A 17,809-nucleotide genomic window follows, 5' to 3' on the forward strand; every position below is an offset into this window, starting at 1 on the left:
CTGCGACTCCACTAATTAAAGCTCATTCAATGGCTCTCATTGCTTTTGGGGTAAAGACCCAGATCCTTAAAATGATCTAAAAGGAGGCTGTGCATTTCCTGTGCCTTCCTCTCCAGGTTTCTCTCTCCTTACACCCTACAAGCTAGTCACTTAAACATCTTTGAATTCCATCTCAACTATATTTTTGTTGTGTTTTGTTTTGTTTTTAAATCTTGGGCTTCCGTTCATGTGTTCCCTCTGCTAGTTAGAATTCTTTCTCCCTCCCTGTTCCTCAGGTTCCAACTTAGAGGTCATTTTACTTGGAAGCCTTTCCTGACCTCCACCTTCCAATCCTCCAATCTAGATTAGGGGCCTTTTGAACTTTGTTATTACAAAGTTGTAATTCTCTACTGGTCTATATGCTCACAAAACTGTAAACTCTAAAGGCAGAATCCTCATCAATTGATCCAGTGACCAGCACTTAGTCATGACTTGTTAGAACTTGAAGGGCTGGCTGGTTGAGGAATATCCGACAGTCCATCAGTTGACCTACACATTAGCCTTGGTTGTGTTATTTTTGCCTCTACCCCAGTTTTTTCTTGTGTAGTTTAGGATTATAGTTTAACCAACCCTCTTTCTGACCCAGACTCCCAAAGTGATTATAGTGTGGTTTCCTATGTAGTTTTACAACAGGAAGAGGTCATCCATAATGTAAGGGAAACACTTTTTGAATGTTTCACAGAAAAAAAAAGGAGAGACATTCTGATAGTTTTGTTTTTAAGCATCAAATTCTTACTCTCCAGACCAGGGAAATACTCCTGTAGATCAACCCCAGCAATCAGTCAGGTTTTGTTTTCTCTCTGCACAATGCCACAGGTGGAAAGGGTAGGCTGGAGGGTAAACGAGGCCGGCCTGACCATTTACTCCAATAGGTATGCTCCGCACTCCTGCTGGACTCCTACATTTGTAGCAGCATATGGAGAGCAGCGAGACCAAGCTTGTCCTATATGAAGTCACAAAAGGCTGACGTACAATCCAGAATGCAATAGGTTTAGAATAAAAATATAAATATGAAGTAGCTTGGATCTCATGTTCTCTTACTGTTGTAAAATTACACAGGCAGCTAAACTAAAGTATGAAACTGGCCTGCCCAGCCTGAAATCAGAGCAAGGGGTGTTGAGTGGATTATTATGATGGCTAATGGCCTAATTAGCATTAATGACTATGCTAGATGCATTGAACTTTTTATTTGGTTTCTTAAATTTAAAAAGTAATACATGCCTCTGTTTCAATTTTAAGTCACACAGATAAAAAGTGCAGAGCTAAAAAAGAGAGGTTCTGCCTTTTATAACCAAATGCCCTGGATTAGTTGCAAGCTTGGTACTTGCTGTCCACAGAAGTTGGGTTGGCCCCAGGAGCTTATAAGCTAAAGAGGATCTGGCGTAGCAAAGGAGAAACAGCTGGTATACAGGGGTTCTCTTAGAGAGGAACAGAACCCTATATGGATGGAGGGCAGAGCTAGATGGTAGGTAAGCTGAGGGATCTGGAATCAAGTAGGAGACAGTTACAGGAGTCACCTATTACCCATCCCCAAGATGAGGAAACTACACAGCATTACAGGGGGAGAGGACCCTTAGGGATCATCTAATTCAAACTCTCACATTCAGAATGACTTGCTCAAAGACACACATTGAGTTTGTGGTCCAGGTGGGATTAGACCCCAGTTCGATGCTCTGATATTACACTACACTGCTTCTTCCTTATTTCGTACCAGGATCTGGAAGCCAAAATCCAGGGTCTCAAATGAAGCTTTAAAGAGAGCCCATAGGAGAACAGGGAGAGTACAGGGGAGGCCTGTGAAGGCAATATGGCTCAAGGTGATGGCCCTGACAGCTGGCCCTACTGAAAGATCTCCATGGTCTCCCTCTAGACTGGGATACCAACAAGATCAAGTCACTTAGTCCTATGAACTTTTCTCATAAATAAAATGTATCTGAAAATAATTATATCTGGTTCAGAGTTACCAGGAAGATAAAATGAAATAACATGTGTAAAAGAACATTAAATATTGGTATTTTTTCCTACTTACTGCAAGAAACAATCTCATTACTTTCAGTTTTTTTCACATTTGCACACTAGTGACTGGAAAGTAGAAAAGAAGGAGATTGTATGATTAGAAAGAGAATGGGCTTACACATACAGAGAACATCTTGTTTTGTGAAATGAATTGAGTAACCACATTTTTTCCACATTGTATCACTTGCTTCTTAGCCAGGACACTGAGATGGCTGAAGTTCTGTTATTACTGAAAATTACGTTACAGAACCTACTGAGGGGTCTGGGTGGGGAAAGAGGGAACTGCTGGAGGAAACAACCTGGCTGGAATGATGACTGAAGGACCTGGTCTGGAAATGCCAACTGGAAGGAGGGCTCTCTCTACCTTCTGAGCCTGGTCCTTTTGGTTATTTCTGTTAAAAATCTAAAATCTCTAGAGACATACACAGAATTGGAGAGGAAAACAGTCAGAAAATACCTCTGGAGGCATCAACCACAATGTGAGTCATACTGCTTATCAGCATGGTGTGCAGTCAGAAAGGAATGCATGTCCAGCAGTTCTTGGACACAAATACTCTCAGCTTTTCTGGCTCTTGAGAACTGTCTAACTGCTGCAAGAGATTTATTGATCAATGTAACAAGAGTTCTCTAGGCAAAACAGTGAGAAAATAAACCAAACTGAATATAAACTGAATCAGCAAGGCTTATCTTGTTTTAGTTTCAAGTAAATAAAAATGGCTCCACCACCACTTCCAAGGTACTTCTCTTCTTGCTGCTTCCACAGAGGGGTGGCAATGGATCTCTCATACCAACCCCAGGGCACTTGTTTCTTGAAGCATATAAAGACGAAGTAGCACTTCCCTGTTGCAAGACTTGTGTCTCACACCCCCCAGCCCCCATCTCAAGTTCCTTCTGCCTCAGGGCCACCAGCCTAACCCAGCCACCCCGCCTCTTCCTTACCCAACATACCATAGCACAACTCGTTCCCCGGAGAGCAACCCAAGTGATTTTTAAAAAATTACAGCTTTATTGACATATAATTCACATACCATAAAATCTACCCTTTTAAAGTGTATAATTCAGAGTTGTGCAAACATCCCAATTTTAAAACATACTCATAATCTCAAAAAGAAACCCCATACCTATTAGCAGTCATTCCCCTGCCCCCTGACCACCACTAATCTATTTTTGTCTCTATGTTTTTGCCCATTATGGATATTTTATATAAATACAATCATATGATTTTTTGTGACTGGCTTTTTTCACTTAGCATAATATCTTTAAGGTACATGTATGTGGTAGTATATATCAGTACTTCATTTCTTTTTACTGCAAATTACTAGTTCATATGGATATACATTTTATTTATCTATTCATCAGAGGATGAATATTTGGGTTATTTCAATTTTTTGGCTATTATGAATAATGAACGCTGCCTTGAACATTCATGATATATTTTTGTGTGGACATGTTTTCTATTCTCTTCGATATATACTCTCGAGTGGAACTACTGGATCACAGGTAACTCTATATTTAATATTTTGAGTAACTTCCAAACTGTTCCCAAAGTGGCTGTAGTATTTTAGTCTTACTAGCAATGTACAAAAGTTCCAATTTCTCCACATTTTGATTGTAGTAGTACCCACAGGTGTGAAGTGGTGTCTCATTGTGGCTTTGGTTTGCATTTCCCTATTGACTAATGATGTAGAGAATCTTTTCAAGTGTTTATTGGCCGTTTGTATGTCCTGGGAGAAAAGTCTATTCAAACCCTTTGCCCATTTTTTTAAACTGGATTATTTGCCTTTTTTATTGTTGAGTTGTAAGTGTTCCTTTGTATTCAGGATATAAATGCAAGTGATTTTTAAAAAGTAAATCAGCATTTGTCACAACCCTACAGGGTACCCTCTAATGACTCCCTACTATGTTTATAATAAAATCCAAACTCCCACTCTGGCTGACAAGGTCCTGTTTCAGCAGCACCACTCTCCCCTCACACAGTGCACTGTGTTGGAGCAGCCATTCTCAGCACCACTGGTATGCATGCCTCAGCACACACTTTTGTGTGGATGGATGTTTTCTATTCTCTTGGTCATAAACCCAGGAGTGGAACTGTCTGCTTGGAATTCTCTTTCCTTGAACGGCTCCTTCTCATAATTCAGTTCAAACGTCACCTTTTCAGACAAAATTTCTTTAAAAGACGTATTAAAGAAGCTCCTCTTCACAAAGAGGAGCAAGAAAATTTAGGGGAATGATGGATAAGATCATTATCTTGATTGTAGTAATGGTTTCATGGCTGTAAACATACATCAAAACTTTTCAAATTGTATACTTTAAGTATTTGCCACTTATTTTACTTTATACTTCAATGAAGCTATTAAACAAAAAACTTCCTTCACAATTATACCTTCACTGTCACTATGTTATCACACTTTATGTCCTTAGAAGAAACTGTATATCTGAAATTACCTTGTTTATTTCTTGATTTAAATGTTTACTATCTCATCCTAGTAGAAGGGAAGTACATGAGGGCAGGAATGTTGTTCATCTTTGTAACTGCTGTATCCTCAGCTTGGTTCAAAACTAGGTGCTCTGTAAGTAGTTGGCTAATTCAGTGAATGAATTCAATAAAGGTTTAGAAGAGACCCACACAACAGAAGGATGGCTTTCTATTCCCCCAGATTCATCACTACTTTTAGACTTAAAGGGATGAGATTCATATTATTTCCTTTATTAAGAGCAGCTGTCTCAAACTCTATCCTCCAACATTATCATCATTTGAAATATCATTTACTATTCAATGACTCTGTGGTACTATTCTAGCACTTTATATATACTCTCATTGGTAGTGGTTATTTTTAGAATAGTATTATAATAATGATAATAGAGCATATAATATAGTAATAATATAGCATAATTATAATAAATATAATATAGTGTTAATAACAATAATAGCAGCAATAATACAATAAAAACATGTTTAGCATTTGCTATTTGCCAGATATTATGTAAGCAATTTACCCACGTAATCTCATTTATTCCTCACAATAACTTTGTAAAGTAGGTATTTTTTAAAAAAAATCCTCACCCAAGGATATTTTTTCCATTGCTCTTCAGAGAGAGTGGAAGGGGGGGGGAGAGAGAGAGGGAAAGAGAGAGAGAAAGAAACATCGAGGTGAGAGACACATTGATGGGTTGCCTTCTGCACACACCCCACCTCGGCTGGGGATCGAGCCTGTAACTGACGTAAGTGCCCTTGGCTGGAATCGAACCTGGGACCCTTCAGTCCGCGGGCCAATGGTCTAACCACTGAGAAAATAGGCCAGGGCTGACATAGGTATTCTTTTACAGATGAGGAATTTGAGGGTTAGAAAGGTGAACTAACTGACCAAAGCCACACAGCTGGTAAAAGCCAGAGCCAGAACTCAAACCTGAGTCTCTTTTTCCTCAAAGCCTATGCTTTTCCCATTCTGCTACTGTGCTTCTCAAGTATTTTTACAACACAATGTTACTCCAGCTTACATAAAAGCCCCTAAGACCTGAGGAAGATGTGCACCTAGAGAATGACACTACTCAAACTCTGAAATGGGTTAGGAACAAAAGTAAGAGAATTGAGAGGGTAGCTGCCTGAGAATAAACCAAGATATTTAGAGCAAGGAATTTTTACTTTCTCACAAACTCCATGCCTACCTTCATTTGACATTTTATTCTTACTGTTTCTGGTTACTTTCAGGCATACTTTGGTTTTTACCTAAGTTGCTGGCCTTTGCTCCTCCTCTGCCTACTAGTGAGGTTTACTGGTGGAGACATGCTGACCATGAGAGATCTAGGTAATCTTCATCATCAATTTGGGTTCTGATTTCAAGGGCTCATAGATCGGCCTTTACCTTTAGTGCCAGGCGGCTGTAGGTTGTCTCCAGTCAAGGAACACCAGCCCACAGGGAAGATGTCCCGGGAGTCGAAGCGGCACCAGTAGTCAAAGGCCCCTCGCCACCCATCAAAAGTGACAAGCACCTCTGAGCCCCGCACCTCCCCTATAGTGGCTGGACAAATGAAATGAGGGTTCTTCCTGTCCACAGCTTCTAACTTCATTCCCATTTTGAAGTAGTTGTGGGAAGGCGATGGTGGTTCCTAGATGAGAAACAGAAATATATAGACCTAGACACAGAGAACCCTTAGGTATGCCAAAAGACTGCTACCTTGTTTGGATGATTAAAAAGGAACTGGTAGGTAAGATTTATAATAGGGATTTAGTCTTTCTTTTAAATGAATTTCAAAGAATACTAAAGTATTACTTTGTTAATCCTAACATTGTGATATGCTTCAGTAGTTTTTAAAGTAAAAGGTAACGGATAAATTTGAACCCCATTTTGTGACCTTCCCCCGATACCATTCCCCATGCATGTTTTTGTATTTTACTATATACATACATATCTATTTGCATATTTGATAATTTTATATAAATGGTATACTATACATGATTCTATAAGTTGTTTTCTTGTTCAACAATATGTTTTTGATATTTATCCATGTTAATAAATATAGCTCCAGCTCATTTTAACTGCTAATAGTATTCCATTATATGAATATATCACAATTTAGTCATTCTTTTGATGTCCATTTAAGGCTTTTCCAACTGTTTATGAATTCAAGAGTTTTAATGACCATTCTTGCACTTGTTCCTTTGTAACATGTGGGAGGGTTTCTTTAGGATATATATCTAGGAGTAAAGTTGTTGCATTATAGGATAGATGTACACATCTTCTGCTTTATTAAATATAGTTCAATTGCCTTCCAAAGTGGTTGTAACATTATATACTCTAGCAGTGTTCTTTCTCCTCTCTTTCTCTCTCTCTCTCTCTCTCTCTCTCTCTCTCTCTCTCTCTCACACACACACACACACACACACACACAGATCTGTAATGTAATTGCATAGATCAAGTTAAAAAAAAAAGTGTTGTACATTCTATTTGTTACTCTGGTTTTACTGTCTGATCCTATACCAACTGACTCCATTCCTGCCCCTACCTAAAGCCCAGGCAGAGACTTGCCTCATCAATGTAACAGTCTTTTTGTGAAGGAGTAAACATTTGAGGTATCTGATCTGGTTTTGTATGTGGCAGTCTCAGGTCTATTCCCTGGCTTGCCTGGGCCCAAGGCCTCATCTTCTATCCTACTGTGGCTAATAAAAGACAAGATTCTTGGAAAGACTGGCAAAGCCTCTTAAAACACCTGAGGTTTAGTGCATGCATGTGATGCTTTAGTTTTTCTTCTTCATTTTGGCCTCTGGAGAGTTTCCTTGCTTTTTAGTAAGCTCGACAAGGCATTTAAAAGAGTAGCTGTTGCCCCTGCCCCCACCAAACAGCTTGAGATGTTCTGTAGTTTTAAACTACCCAGTATACTATATATTCTGGGAGCCAGAGTGCTCTCAGGGTTTAGACTTTAATAGCAGCACAGGCAACACCAATTCAGTCCCCTTTATAGCTCTAACCTCATTAAAGAACTCAACTGAGAGCAGACTGAGTTCCTCATCCCTTGAGAAATAAGGAAGAATTAATAGAGGTTTTCGATTTCTGGTCCACCACTTACTAGCCATGTGATCTTGGGCAAGTTCCTTATTCAAAAGTATTTGTTTCCTTAACTATTAAATGGAAATAACTCTCATTTCAAAAAGTAAACTGTGGGTACTGAGTGAGATAGTGTATGTAAACTCAAACATACTATAGGACCCCAAAATTGTCTCCTTTCTTTCTCTCTACTTAGTGTATAAACCTTATGGAACCCCAAGATCTATAACAAGGACAGCTCCTTTAGATTTATATCACATTTTATATGTTTTACTAGTAAACACATTTTAACTTACCTATCCTGTGAGGTAGACAGAATCCCACTTTATACATGAAGTCAAAAGGACATAGCTTATTATTGGTAGAGCTGGGACCCCAAAACCAGAAATCATAATTTATAGTTTAATATTACTCTGGGGATAATTGCTGCTTCATAAGATACTAAACAATCCTTCTGCTGAATTAGTTTCTGAGAAGGCATCCTCAGGCCATAAATAGAATGTAGACATCAGAGGCTCAGGAACTGAAAGAATGTAAGCATCTGACATTAAACTGTTTGGAGTTGGTGATATCTGAGGGACACAGTACCTTGTGGAAAATCCTGATGGGAGCCATTTCTGCTCCATTTAATGTCTTCAAAAGGAACATGGGCCAAGAGGAGGCATTCAGCCGAAATCCTGCAGCAAACATAATAGGTAACAGATAAAAACTATGTTTCAAAGGAAATGGCAATATCAAGTTTTCCCTTTGGAATCCAGCTACTCCTCCATAACCTATACTGTGATAAGTTACAGAATCATAGACTGTTAGGAAAGGACTTAAAGGTTAAATAGGAGAAATGCCTCATTAGACAGGTGAGGAAATGAGGCACATAGAGGGAATGTAACTTGCCCAAGTGTAATGTCGCAAAGTAAGTAGTGGAACAAAGTCCCCAACCAAGTGTCCTGACTCCAAGATAAGTATTACAGATTATATATCATAGCACCTAAAAAGTTTTCCTTGAAAAATCCAAAATAGATGTGAGATAAGATTAACAAATACTTAGAAATGGTCTAGACAGTAGAGTTTGAAAGTTATTCTTTTTCTTAATAATCTCTTAAGAAGAAATCAAATATGTCAACTGATAAACCCAACATACAAGTAAATCTTTTTGGTTTATCTCAATATAAATTAGCTCACTATTTCTCTCTTTCTCTTCAGTGTGCAACTCTCTCTCACTTCTCTTACACACACACACACACACACACACAAGTACGAAACACATTTTTATGCTCATTTTTTACTTAACTAAGGATCAGGCAATGATGAAGATGAAAGTAAATCTTTTTGGTTTATCTCAATATAAATTAGCTCACTATTTCTCTCTTTCTCTTTAGTGTGCAACTCTCTCTCACTTCTCTTACACACACACACACACACACACAAGTACGAAACACATTTTTATGCTCATTTTTTACTTAAACAACTAAGGATCAGGCAATGATGAAGATGAAAGGGATCATCCTATTAAAAAATATTCATTTTACAAAAAAAGTAAAAAAGTCTAGAGAGGTTAATTGTCTCTTATCATTAAGTAAGGAAAAGTCAATAAGATTGTACCATTTAATTAATAAATTATAAAAATAAGATCGCTATTGTAGTTAGTTCCAATTAGTAGGAAGAAGCTCCAAGTACTTCTTTCAATTTGGCTTCAACTGTCTCTCCTGAGATACCAAAATCTAGTGCTTTGTGATAGTCTCCCAATCTACCTCAGCTTTCCCATGCCTGACAAAAGAACAGACAGACTGCACCAAAGCTACAGAGCTGGAAGCTACAATAGAATCTGATATTATTGAACTCTTTATTGTGTGCCAGACACTGTACCAATCACTTTCCACTGACTACCTAATCCCCATACAACCCAGTGAGGTAGATAGTATCTTCATTTTGTAGATGAGAAAAGAGATATAAAGTAAACTGCTTAAGATTTCTAAGTGAGCAAATGACAAAAATAGGATTGAAATCCAGGCAATCTGATCCTTGAGCCCACACTCTTGACTACTATGTTAAATTATAATGTGTAGATAAAATGAAAAAGGAAGAATCAGCTTTTGGGATTAAATATTAATTAATAACTATAATTAAATTCATGGGGAAGAGGTGAGAAGACAGAAGAAAATGAAACTAAGAAGAGTTACCATCGTGTATGACTAAAACTTTTAGTCTCAAAGCTAGCTAGGCTAAGCCAAGCTTCCCAAGGTCAGGAGATAACTTGGGATAGCTCATTCACACCAACAATGGTGACAGCAATACAGGCATTCCTATCACTTAATCTAAAACAGCCATCACTTACTTTTTTTGCTTGTCTAGCTTTTTTTTTCCCTTTTGGAAAAAAGCCCCATCCAAATTCTATGTGCTTTGTTGGACATATCTGTCACAAGGCTCTACCTACTTGACCATGGAATGGAAAATAATGCCATTGAAGAGCATTAGATTCCCCAAGTTGGGTCAACTGTTTTCTGATATGATATGCATATTGGAGGAGTCTTTCTCTCTCTGAGATCATGGCTAGAAAGATGTCTGTAGATTTGGCACTGCTACATGGAGAACTGAACTGAGAATAAAGCCAAAGTAGAACAAGTGATGGAGAGATATGAGAGTGTTTAAAATCCTGTGCCCAGACACACTGAACACCAGGCCGCCTCGGTTATACGCAGCACTAATTCCTGTTTCCTCTTTTCTCCCTCCTCTAACTTGGTTTGAGTTGGGCTTTTATACTCATAGTGCAAAGAGTCTTGACTACTACTCTTCCTTTGATCATGGTTAAAAGAAAAAAAATTAAATTTCTGCAGAAATTCAGGTTCAGGCCCAGTCTGTGTGTGGGAAAAACAACTCTCCTTAGGTCAGGGAAGGGCTGAAGCAAGCCAAGCTTAGAGCAGATTTGCCATGAGTGGATAAGGCAAAGCAAGGCACAACTGTCCTAGAAATATGCTCCCTACACCTTGGTAAAAGAGAGGAGTAGGGAGGAGTATCTGCACAATTAAAAAATTCAGATTCAGGCTCTCAGTTCCCAGCAAGTAGAGTGCCTCGCCATCTAACACTCAATTCCATTTTTTCAGGAAGAGGTTACCAAGGGGCTTCTATCTCATCTGGAACATGAAGAACTAAAAAAATCCTCTCAGCTTTGGGAACACATAATAATATTCTAACAGCTGATATGTACTGAATGATTATAATGTATTAAATGTTTTACATGCAATTTCTCACTAGATATTTGAAATAATACCATGAGGTATGCACTATTGTTATCCCTAGCTTGCAGATGATAAAACAGAAGCTCAAGAGAAGCAGCTTGTCCAAGGTAGTAAGTTGTGGAGGAAGATTCCAATGTATGATCTTACTCCAGACCTTGTGGTTCTTAATATGTTTCACTACCTCCTAGCAAGCTTCTTCAAAAGTAGAAGGGCAAGGTAGAAATGTTACCCACCCAAGGAATTACAAGGTGTGGGACTCCCTCCCTACCACCCACCCATATTCATTTTATACTATAGATGACAAAATTAAGTCCAAAGAGGCTAGGAAACTTTTTCACGGTCATGTAAGCTGCTGTCAGAGTCAGGATGGAGCCCTAGGACTTTGCATCTGGTTCTCTTTCCCTGCACTATGCTGCCTCCTAAAGGAAACACCGATTACACACACATTATGTGCCAGGCTCCATGTGCTAAAGAAGCACTTGAAGTGGGTTATCTCATTTAATCACTACTGCAACTCTGTGACTTAGATACAAAAAAAGTAGCACTGGTGCTGGAGCCAGGCTGCCTCCATTCAAATCTACCTCTGACACTTACCCAGTGTGTAACTTGTAAATTAATCAACTTCTCTCTGGCTTTAGTTTCCTCAACAGTAAGAATAGTAACTACCTCAGTGGGTTGTTCGAACGATTAATACATGTGAAGGACTTAAAATTCTGCCTGATATATAGTAAGTATTAGATAAATGCTGGCTATTATTTTTAACATTATAGATGAAAAGGCTGAGGTTAGAGAAATTAAGTAAAATATCCAATTTTACTAAGTACATAATCCAATAGACAGGATTTAAACTCAACTCCTTTGTCTCCAGAGCCTTCATTATTAATTATCACATTAATACCTTCAAATATTTCATCACTTAGTTCTCCCATACTGTTTCTCTTGGTACAAAGAGTTGAAGTCATAAATTTGTGAAAGCAGGAAGAAAAGAAAGATGACAAATTGAAGGTCTCCTCAAATTAAACAATGGCCCAGGTGCTTGCAAGGAAAACGACAGGTGGGTAAGAAATCCTAACCTCTAAATGTGGGGGGTACCTCAGCGCCTGGCAATTTTGTGGTCCCTACTCTTTTCCTGTCAAATAATGACTGCCAATTTATATGTCCAACCCAAACCTCTGCCCCGAGTTTCATGCTCATATTTCCAACTGACTTATTCTGTAACTCTAAGTGGATGCCAAAAGTTCTTGAAATGAATAAGTCTAAAACAGAACTCTTGACTTTGCTGCCCCCTCCAAACTTGTTCTTTCCTTTGTCATCTCATCTTAGTTAATGGCACCACTTATTAAACCCAGGTGCTCAGACCAAAAAGCCTACACTAAGTCACTCTTGATTCCTCCCTTGCTATTACCCCTCAAATAAAATTAATCAGCAAGTCTTGATGGTGCTTTCATTTCATATATCCTAAATTAAACCATTTCTCACCATTATATATTCTCACCCACTACTAACCACCCTAGTTTAAGCCACAGACTTTGCCAGGACTACTAAAACAGCCTTGTAACCTAGACTCTCAGTTTCCACTTTTGCCTCCTACTGTGTTTTCCACATAGCAGCCAGAATGATATGTTCATGTATTTTAAAATATAAATCAGATCACACTCTTATGCTCACATCCCATAACACAAAATAAATCTAAACTCTTTATGTATGTTAACAAGATTTACATGATCTGGAACTTGCTTACTTGTCATAACTCATCTCCTATCACTACCCTGTCCTCCACGCACCAGTCTTTCTCTCCCTCAAACACACCAAGCTGAGTCTCTCTGCCACAAACACCCCTCCCTTTCCTTTAACAATTAGTTCTTTGCTGAAATCTCAGCTCCTCAGAGAGGCATTCCTAGACTACCCTATCTAAAATAGCCTCCTAAATCCTGTTCCCTTCTATTTATCCTTAGCTCTATCACTGCATGAATTTTTCTTTTGTCTTTATAATGTGTGTGTATTTTCCAACTAGAATATAAGCTCCATTAAGAGTTTTATTGAACAAAGAAAAAAATCTCCACTTATTTAAATGGGTGCCAGGAATTGATGAATGCTACAAAAACCATATGTGGCAGAGTTTATTAATGATCTGGCAGGTGAGGCTATTGAAACTCAAGGTTAACAGTCAAGATAAAGCAACTTATCAGTGTCACAGGACTAAACTAGTTAAGTGGCTGAGTGAATATTATAAAGCCAGATCTCTTTAATTCTAAGACTAGGCATCCTGCAAATGTTTTGTGTTTACCTTAAAAATACTGATATGCAACAAGTTATAAAAAGCTTCCAGATGCTCCCTAGATGGTGGTACTACTGAATAGGTGAGGGTCCAGCTGTTTAAATTTAACAGTGACTTAATGAAGCTCTGGACTTAAATGCAGATCAAAAGGTCCAGAAGCTAATCCTACTTCATGCCCTCTGGTGGCAGGTAACAGAACAGCACTCATACCAGGAACCACATGTTATGGGCCCTACTCCACATCCCACCATTGTCCTGTATAATTATTCTAAGTTTCATGAAGCTATTAGACTCTATGGCTGTCAAGATGACTCCATGACACTCCCAACTCATTTCTTCCTCCCAGAGGGGCTTTACATACATGTACATATACAAATGCATGTACAGAAACATGTCACTCACTGTACAACCTCAGACAACTCATTTCCCTTTTCTTGCTTCTGTATTTGTCAGATGAGGATACTGAATTAAAGCACTGCTTCCAAACTGAGGTTTGGTGGCCTATCTCAATGTTACCCCAAGACTGAGAGAAACAAGAAGTGTAACTGGAAGAGAGATGTTGAACAAGCAGCCTTTCCTGAGGAAGAAGGCGTTGTACTTGGGCAGGACTGTTAGGATTCCTGTTAGTTCTCATGGGACTCTCACCACTTCTCTGCTACAATCCCATACAGAGACTCAAACACAGGCTAATTCAAGTTGACTTAATTGCGGGGGGGGGGTGGTGGTTGTGACTAATCTTGAGATAGGCACAGGTACAGATGGTTCTGGCACTGCCCAATCTCAGGGGCCTTGCTACAGAAAAAAGGGAGTTCAGTAAATATAGTAAAAATGAACTTTATAAAATAAGCATTTAAGCCACTATGGTTAAAGTCATTTCTAATTTTTTACCTCCCTCCCCCATTTCTATAAACAGAGTTGAAGTTTCTGTGATCAGAAAATGAGATATGCATCTTTTAAAATCCCCCTTTCTATTGACAGGCCCTAGAGGCTACTTAGCAAATGAGAAGGTTGATCAGTGACAGAAACATACAAAGGGTTCCTTTCAAGTCCATGTACCACACACACACCAGAGCACATGATCAAGTTTGCCGAGCAGGGAGTTTGTACTAGGACCCTGATATGCCTGGCTAGTGGTCTCGCCAGAGGCCAGCTTCTGCTCTAGATCAATGACTCTCAAACGTGGACACTGGAATCCCCTGGGGAGCATTAAAGAATACATCAGTCACCCCCTGACATTCTGATTTAACTGCTCCAAGGTCTAGGCACTGAAAATTTTAAGAGTTCCCTAAATGATTCTAACTGGCAGCCAAATTTGAGAACTAGTGATCTAGACAGGCCTGTTTGGAAGAAACAATCAGTCTTGAGTAATAGATCAGTAAACCAAGGGGTGAGGAAAAGGTTGGCAGCATTGAGATAACTTCACTGGTGAATCATTCTGCCTTTCCACCTTTTTTCCCTAGAGGAATCTGCAAGGGAGTGATGAATGTCCTGTATGAACAGAATACACACACATGCACACACACACACCGCCACACACACACCACACTAGAGTTTAATGGAGAAGAATGCTCTTCTAGAGCAATGCTTCCCAAATATAGACCAATTGCATTAGAGTCTCGGGAGAGCCATTTACCATGCAGAATCCCAAGCCCCATTACCTAGAGATTCTGATTCAGCAACTCTGGGGAGAGGTCCAGAGGAGGCCTGGGGAACATGAACACACACACATATATATGTATAGTTACATACATAATTTATTTTGAAAATATTTAAACCTAGAGAAAAGTAGCAAAAACAGTATATGAACTATGTATCCTTCACCTAGATTAAATAACTAATAACATTTCACCACATTTTGTTTCCATATATCTATACACACTTCTTCCTCTGGACTATGTGAAAGTTAGACATCAAGACACTTCACCCCCAAATATGTCAGTACATTTGTCCTCAGAACAAGGACATTCTCCTTTAACACTGCAATATTACCATACCTAAGACTTTTAATTAAAAATATTCTCATTGTCCCCAAAATGTTCTTTATAGCTGTTTAATTTTTAAAATACAGGATCCAATCAAGAATCACATATTGCATTTGGTTGTCAAGTTTCTTTAGACACCTTTAATCTACAATAGCCCTTCATTTTTCATGAAGAGTCTGGGCTAGCTATTTTACAGAATGTCCCACAATTTGGAATTTTTTGGATTGTTTCCTTATAATTACATTCATGCTAAACAGTTTTGAAATAAATACTATACAAGTGATGTTGAGTACTTCTCACTGCCTTACTTCAAAAGGCACATAGTGTCAACTTGTCAAATTACTGATAATGCTAAATTTGATACTAAATTTGACTGACAGATTTCCTCATCGCAATTTCCCTTTGTAATTAATAGGCAATCAGTAGGACAAAACTTGAGACTATGTGAATTATCATGTTCTCCGATAAGCTTTTTTACCCTCTGATTTCGGCATTCATTATCTTTCCTTGGATGAATTAAAATGGAAATTTTCTACCATGCTATCTATATTTATTAGCTGGCATTCTGTAAAGATGACGTTTTCCTGCAACTCTTGATTTTTTTCTTTGTGTATCACTATGGACCCATGGATGCTATTACCATTGTCCTTTTATTTTTATTATTCTTTTTGATATTCATATTGTTTCAATTTTGGTTAGTAAGAATCCCTTCAAGTTAGCTCCTGTGTCCTTTTGATAGGTCCTCATCATTCTTTGAGACTTCTTTCCTTTCTCGCATAAGATATTCCAGAATTATCTTATATTTTCTCTTCTACTCAGCCTTGGAATCAGCCATTTCTCCAAAAAGCTTGACTCCTTTTAGTAGAGAATGGGACTTAGAAACCAAAATCAAGGTGTGCTCATAGCTTCTGAGGTGTCATTGCTTCTAGGCCTTTTCAATAAACAGAACTTGGGGAAAAATATACATATATGTATATATATTATATATATACACATATACACACACACACACACACACAGGGGTGGGCAAAAGGAAGTTTACAGTTAGTTGTTTGAATCGAAAAAGACATGCAGGTTATGATTATTGTAATAACTTTATCAACTCAAAAGAATGTCACAATGGCACAGTAAACCTACTTTTGTCCACCTCTGTACATGAATGACTTGAATTGAAGGTATCTTAACTTTAAAATTAAGAATTCATACAGACAACTCCAATTCAAATTCTATACTGCAAGGCTCTTCATCTCCCATCTATATTTGTATCTTATTTATTCATTTGCCCTATCTTTGATACATACAAAGTAGTTTCAGTAGTTTATGGCAAAACCATTAACATTATTAAGAAAGCGTCAAAATTTCTTTGCAGTTCCACTTTTTTATAAAAAAAAAAAAAGCCCTCTTAAAAGTGTTCTGTGAAGGTTCTGTTTTTGGGATATTTGACTTAATTCTTTTTTCAATGTGGTTATGATATCCATTATATATACAGTTCAGTTTGTTTCTGTTTGTAATTGATTTTAGGATATGCTTTGTTCATCTTTTTGGCTTAATTTTATTAAATAAAACATTTACATTTCAAAAGTCAAAAGAATATAAAAGGGTATTCTCAGAGAAGTCTCACTCTCATTCCTGTAATTTCTACTGTATTGCCAGACACTCCCAATAGGTTGTGACTTTTCCATTATTTTCTGGTGTAACTTCCCAGTGTTGCTTCTTATAAAACTAAGTAAGTAAAAATATAATTTCCTGCGGGTTATATATGTGTATGTGTGTATACACATACATTTCTCCTCTTTCTCAAAAGCAAGTGGCATTAAGTATATTTATATAGTAGTGCAACCATCACCACCATCTCCAGTATTTTTTCATCTTCCCCAACTGAAACTCTGCATCTATTAAACAACTCCCCATTCCTCCCTTTCTTCCAGGCTCCTGGCAACCACCATGGTATTTTCTGTTTCTATGAATTTCTCTATATTAGATGCCTCATATAAGTGGAATTATATAGTATTTGTCCTTTGTGATTGGCTTGAAATAAGTGAAAGACTTCGCGTAATGTCTTCAAGGTTCATCCACACTGTAGTATGTGTCAGAGTTTCCTTCCTTGTAAAGGCTGAACGATATCCCAGTGTACGTACAGCCCATGTTTTGTTCACTCATTCTTCTGCTGAGGAACAGGTGGGTTTCTTTGACCTTTTGGTCATTGTCAATAATACAGCTAAACATGGGTATACAAATATCTGCCTGAGTCCCTGCTTTCATTCTTTTGCCTATATGCCCCAAAGTGGAATTTCTGGATCATATGGTAATTCTATTTTTAATTTTTTGAGGAAGCGATATATTGTTTTCCATAATGGCTGCACCATTTTACATTCCCATTAGCAATACACAAGAGTTCTAATTTCTTCAAATCCTCACCAACACTTATCTTCTATTTATTGGACATAATAGCCATCAATCCTAATGTGTGTGAAGTGTTTTTTTCATTGTGATTTTGATTTGCATTTCCCTAATGACTAGAGACGTTGAGCACCTTTTTTATAAATTTTATTTTTATTGAATTTATTGGGGTGAATTGGTTAATAAAATTATGTAGGTTTCAAGTGTAAAATTCTATAATACATCATCTGTAAGCTATATTGTGTGTTTACCACCCAAAGTCAAGTCTCCTTCCATCACCATTTACCCCCTTTACCCTCTTCTACCTCCTCCACCCTC

The 17,809-nt window shown here is 38.0% G+C and overlaps 1 protein-coding gene across 8 annotated transcripts in view; it reads right to left on the reverse strand.

Annotated features, from left to right (window-relative positions):
• The window catches only part of SCMH1 (Scm polycomb group protein homolog 1), a 97,610-nt gene that overhangs the window by 34,485 nt on the left and 45,316 nt on the right, over nucleotides 1-17,809 (reverse strand). For 6 of the 8 annotated variants that reach the window (XM_016205175.2, XM_016205181.2, XM_087820355.1 and 3 more), the window contains 2 exons: nucleotides 8,187-8,275; nucleotides 5,919-6,162 (listed from right to left, as the gene is read on the reverse strand). The exons of 1 other annotated variant lie outside the window; for it this stretch is intronic. In XM_016205175.2, coding sequence (XP_016060661.1) covers nucleotides 5,919-6,162; nucleotides 8,187-8,275 — 333 coding nt within the window. Of the gene's footprint in view, nucleotides 1-5,918; nucleotides 6,163-8,186; nucleotides 8,276-14,767; nucleotides 14,814-17,809 lie in introns of all 8 variants that reach the window. One more of the 8 variants, XM_087820358.1, reaches the window with a different exon arrangement.

Source organism: Miniopterus natalensis, chromosome 9 (assembly GCF_054644295.1).
Source record: "Miniopterus natalensis isolate mMinNat1 chromosome 9, mMinNat1.hap1, whole genome shotgun sequence".
NCBI lineage: Eukaryota > Metazoa > Chordata > Mammalia > Chiroptera > Miniopteridae > Miniopterus > Miniopterus natalensis.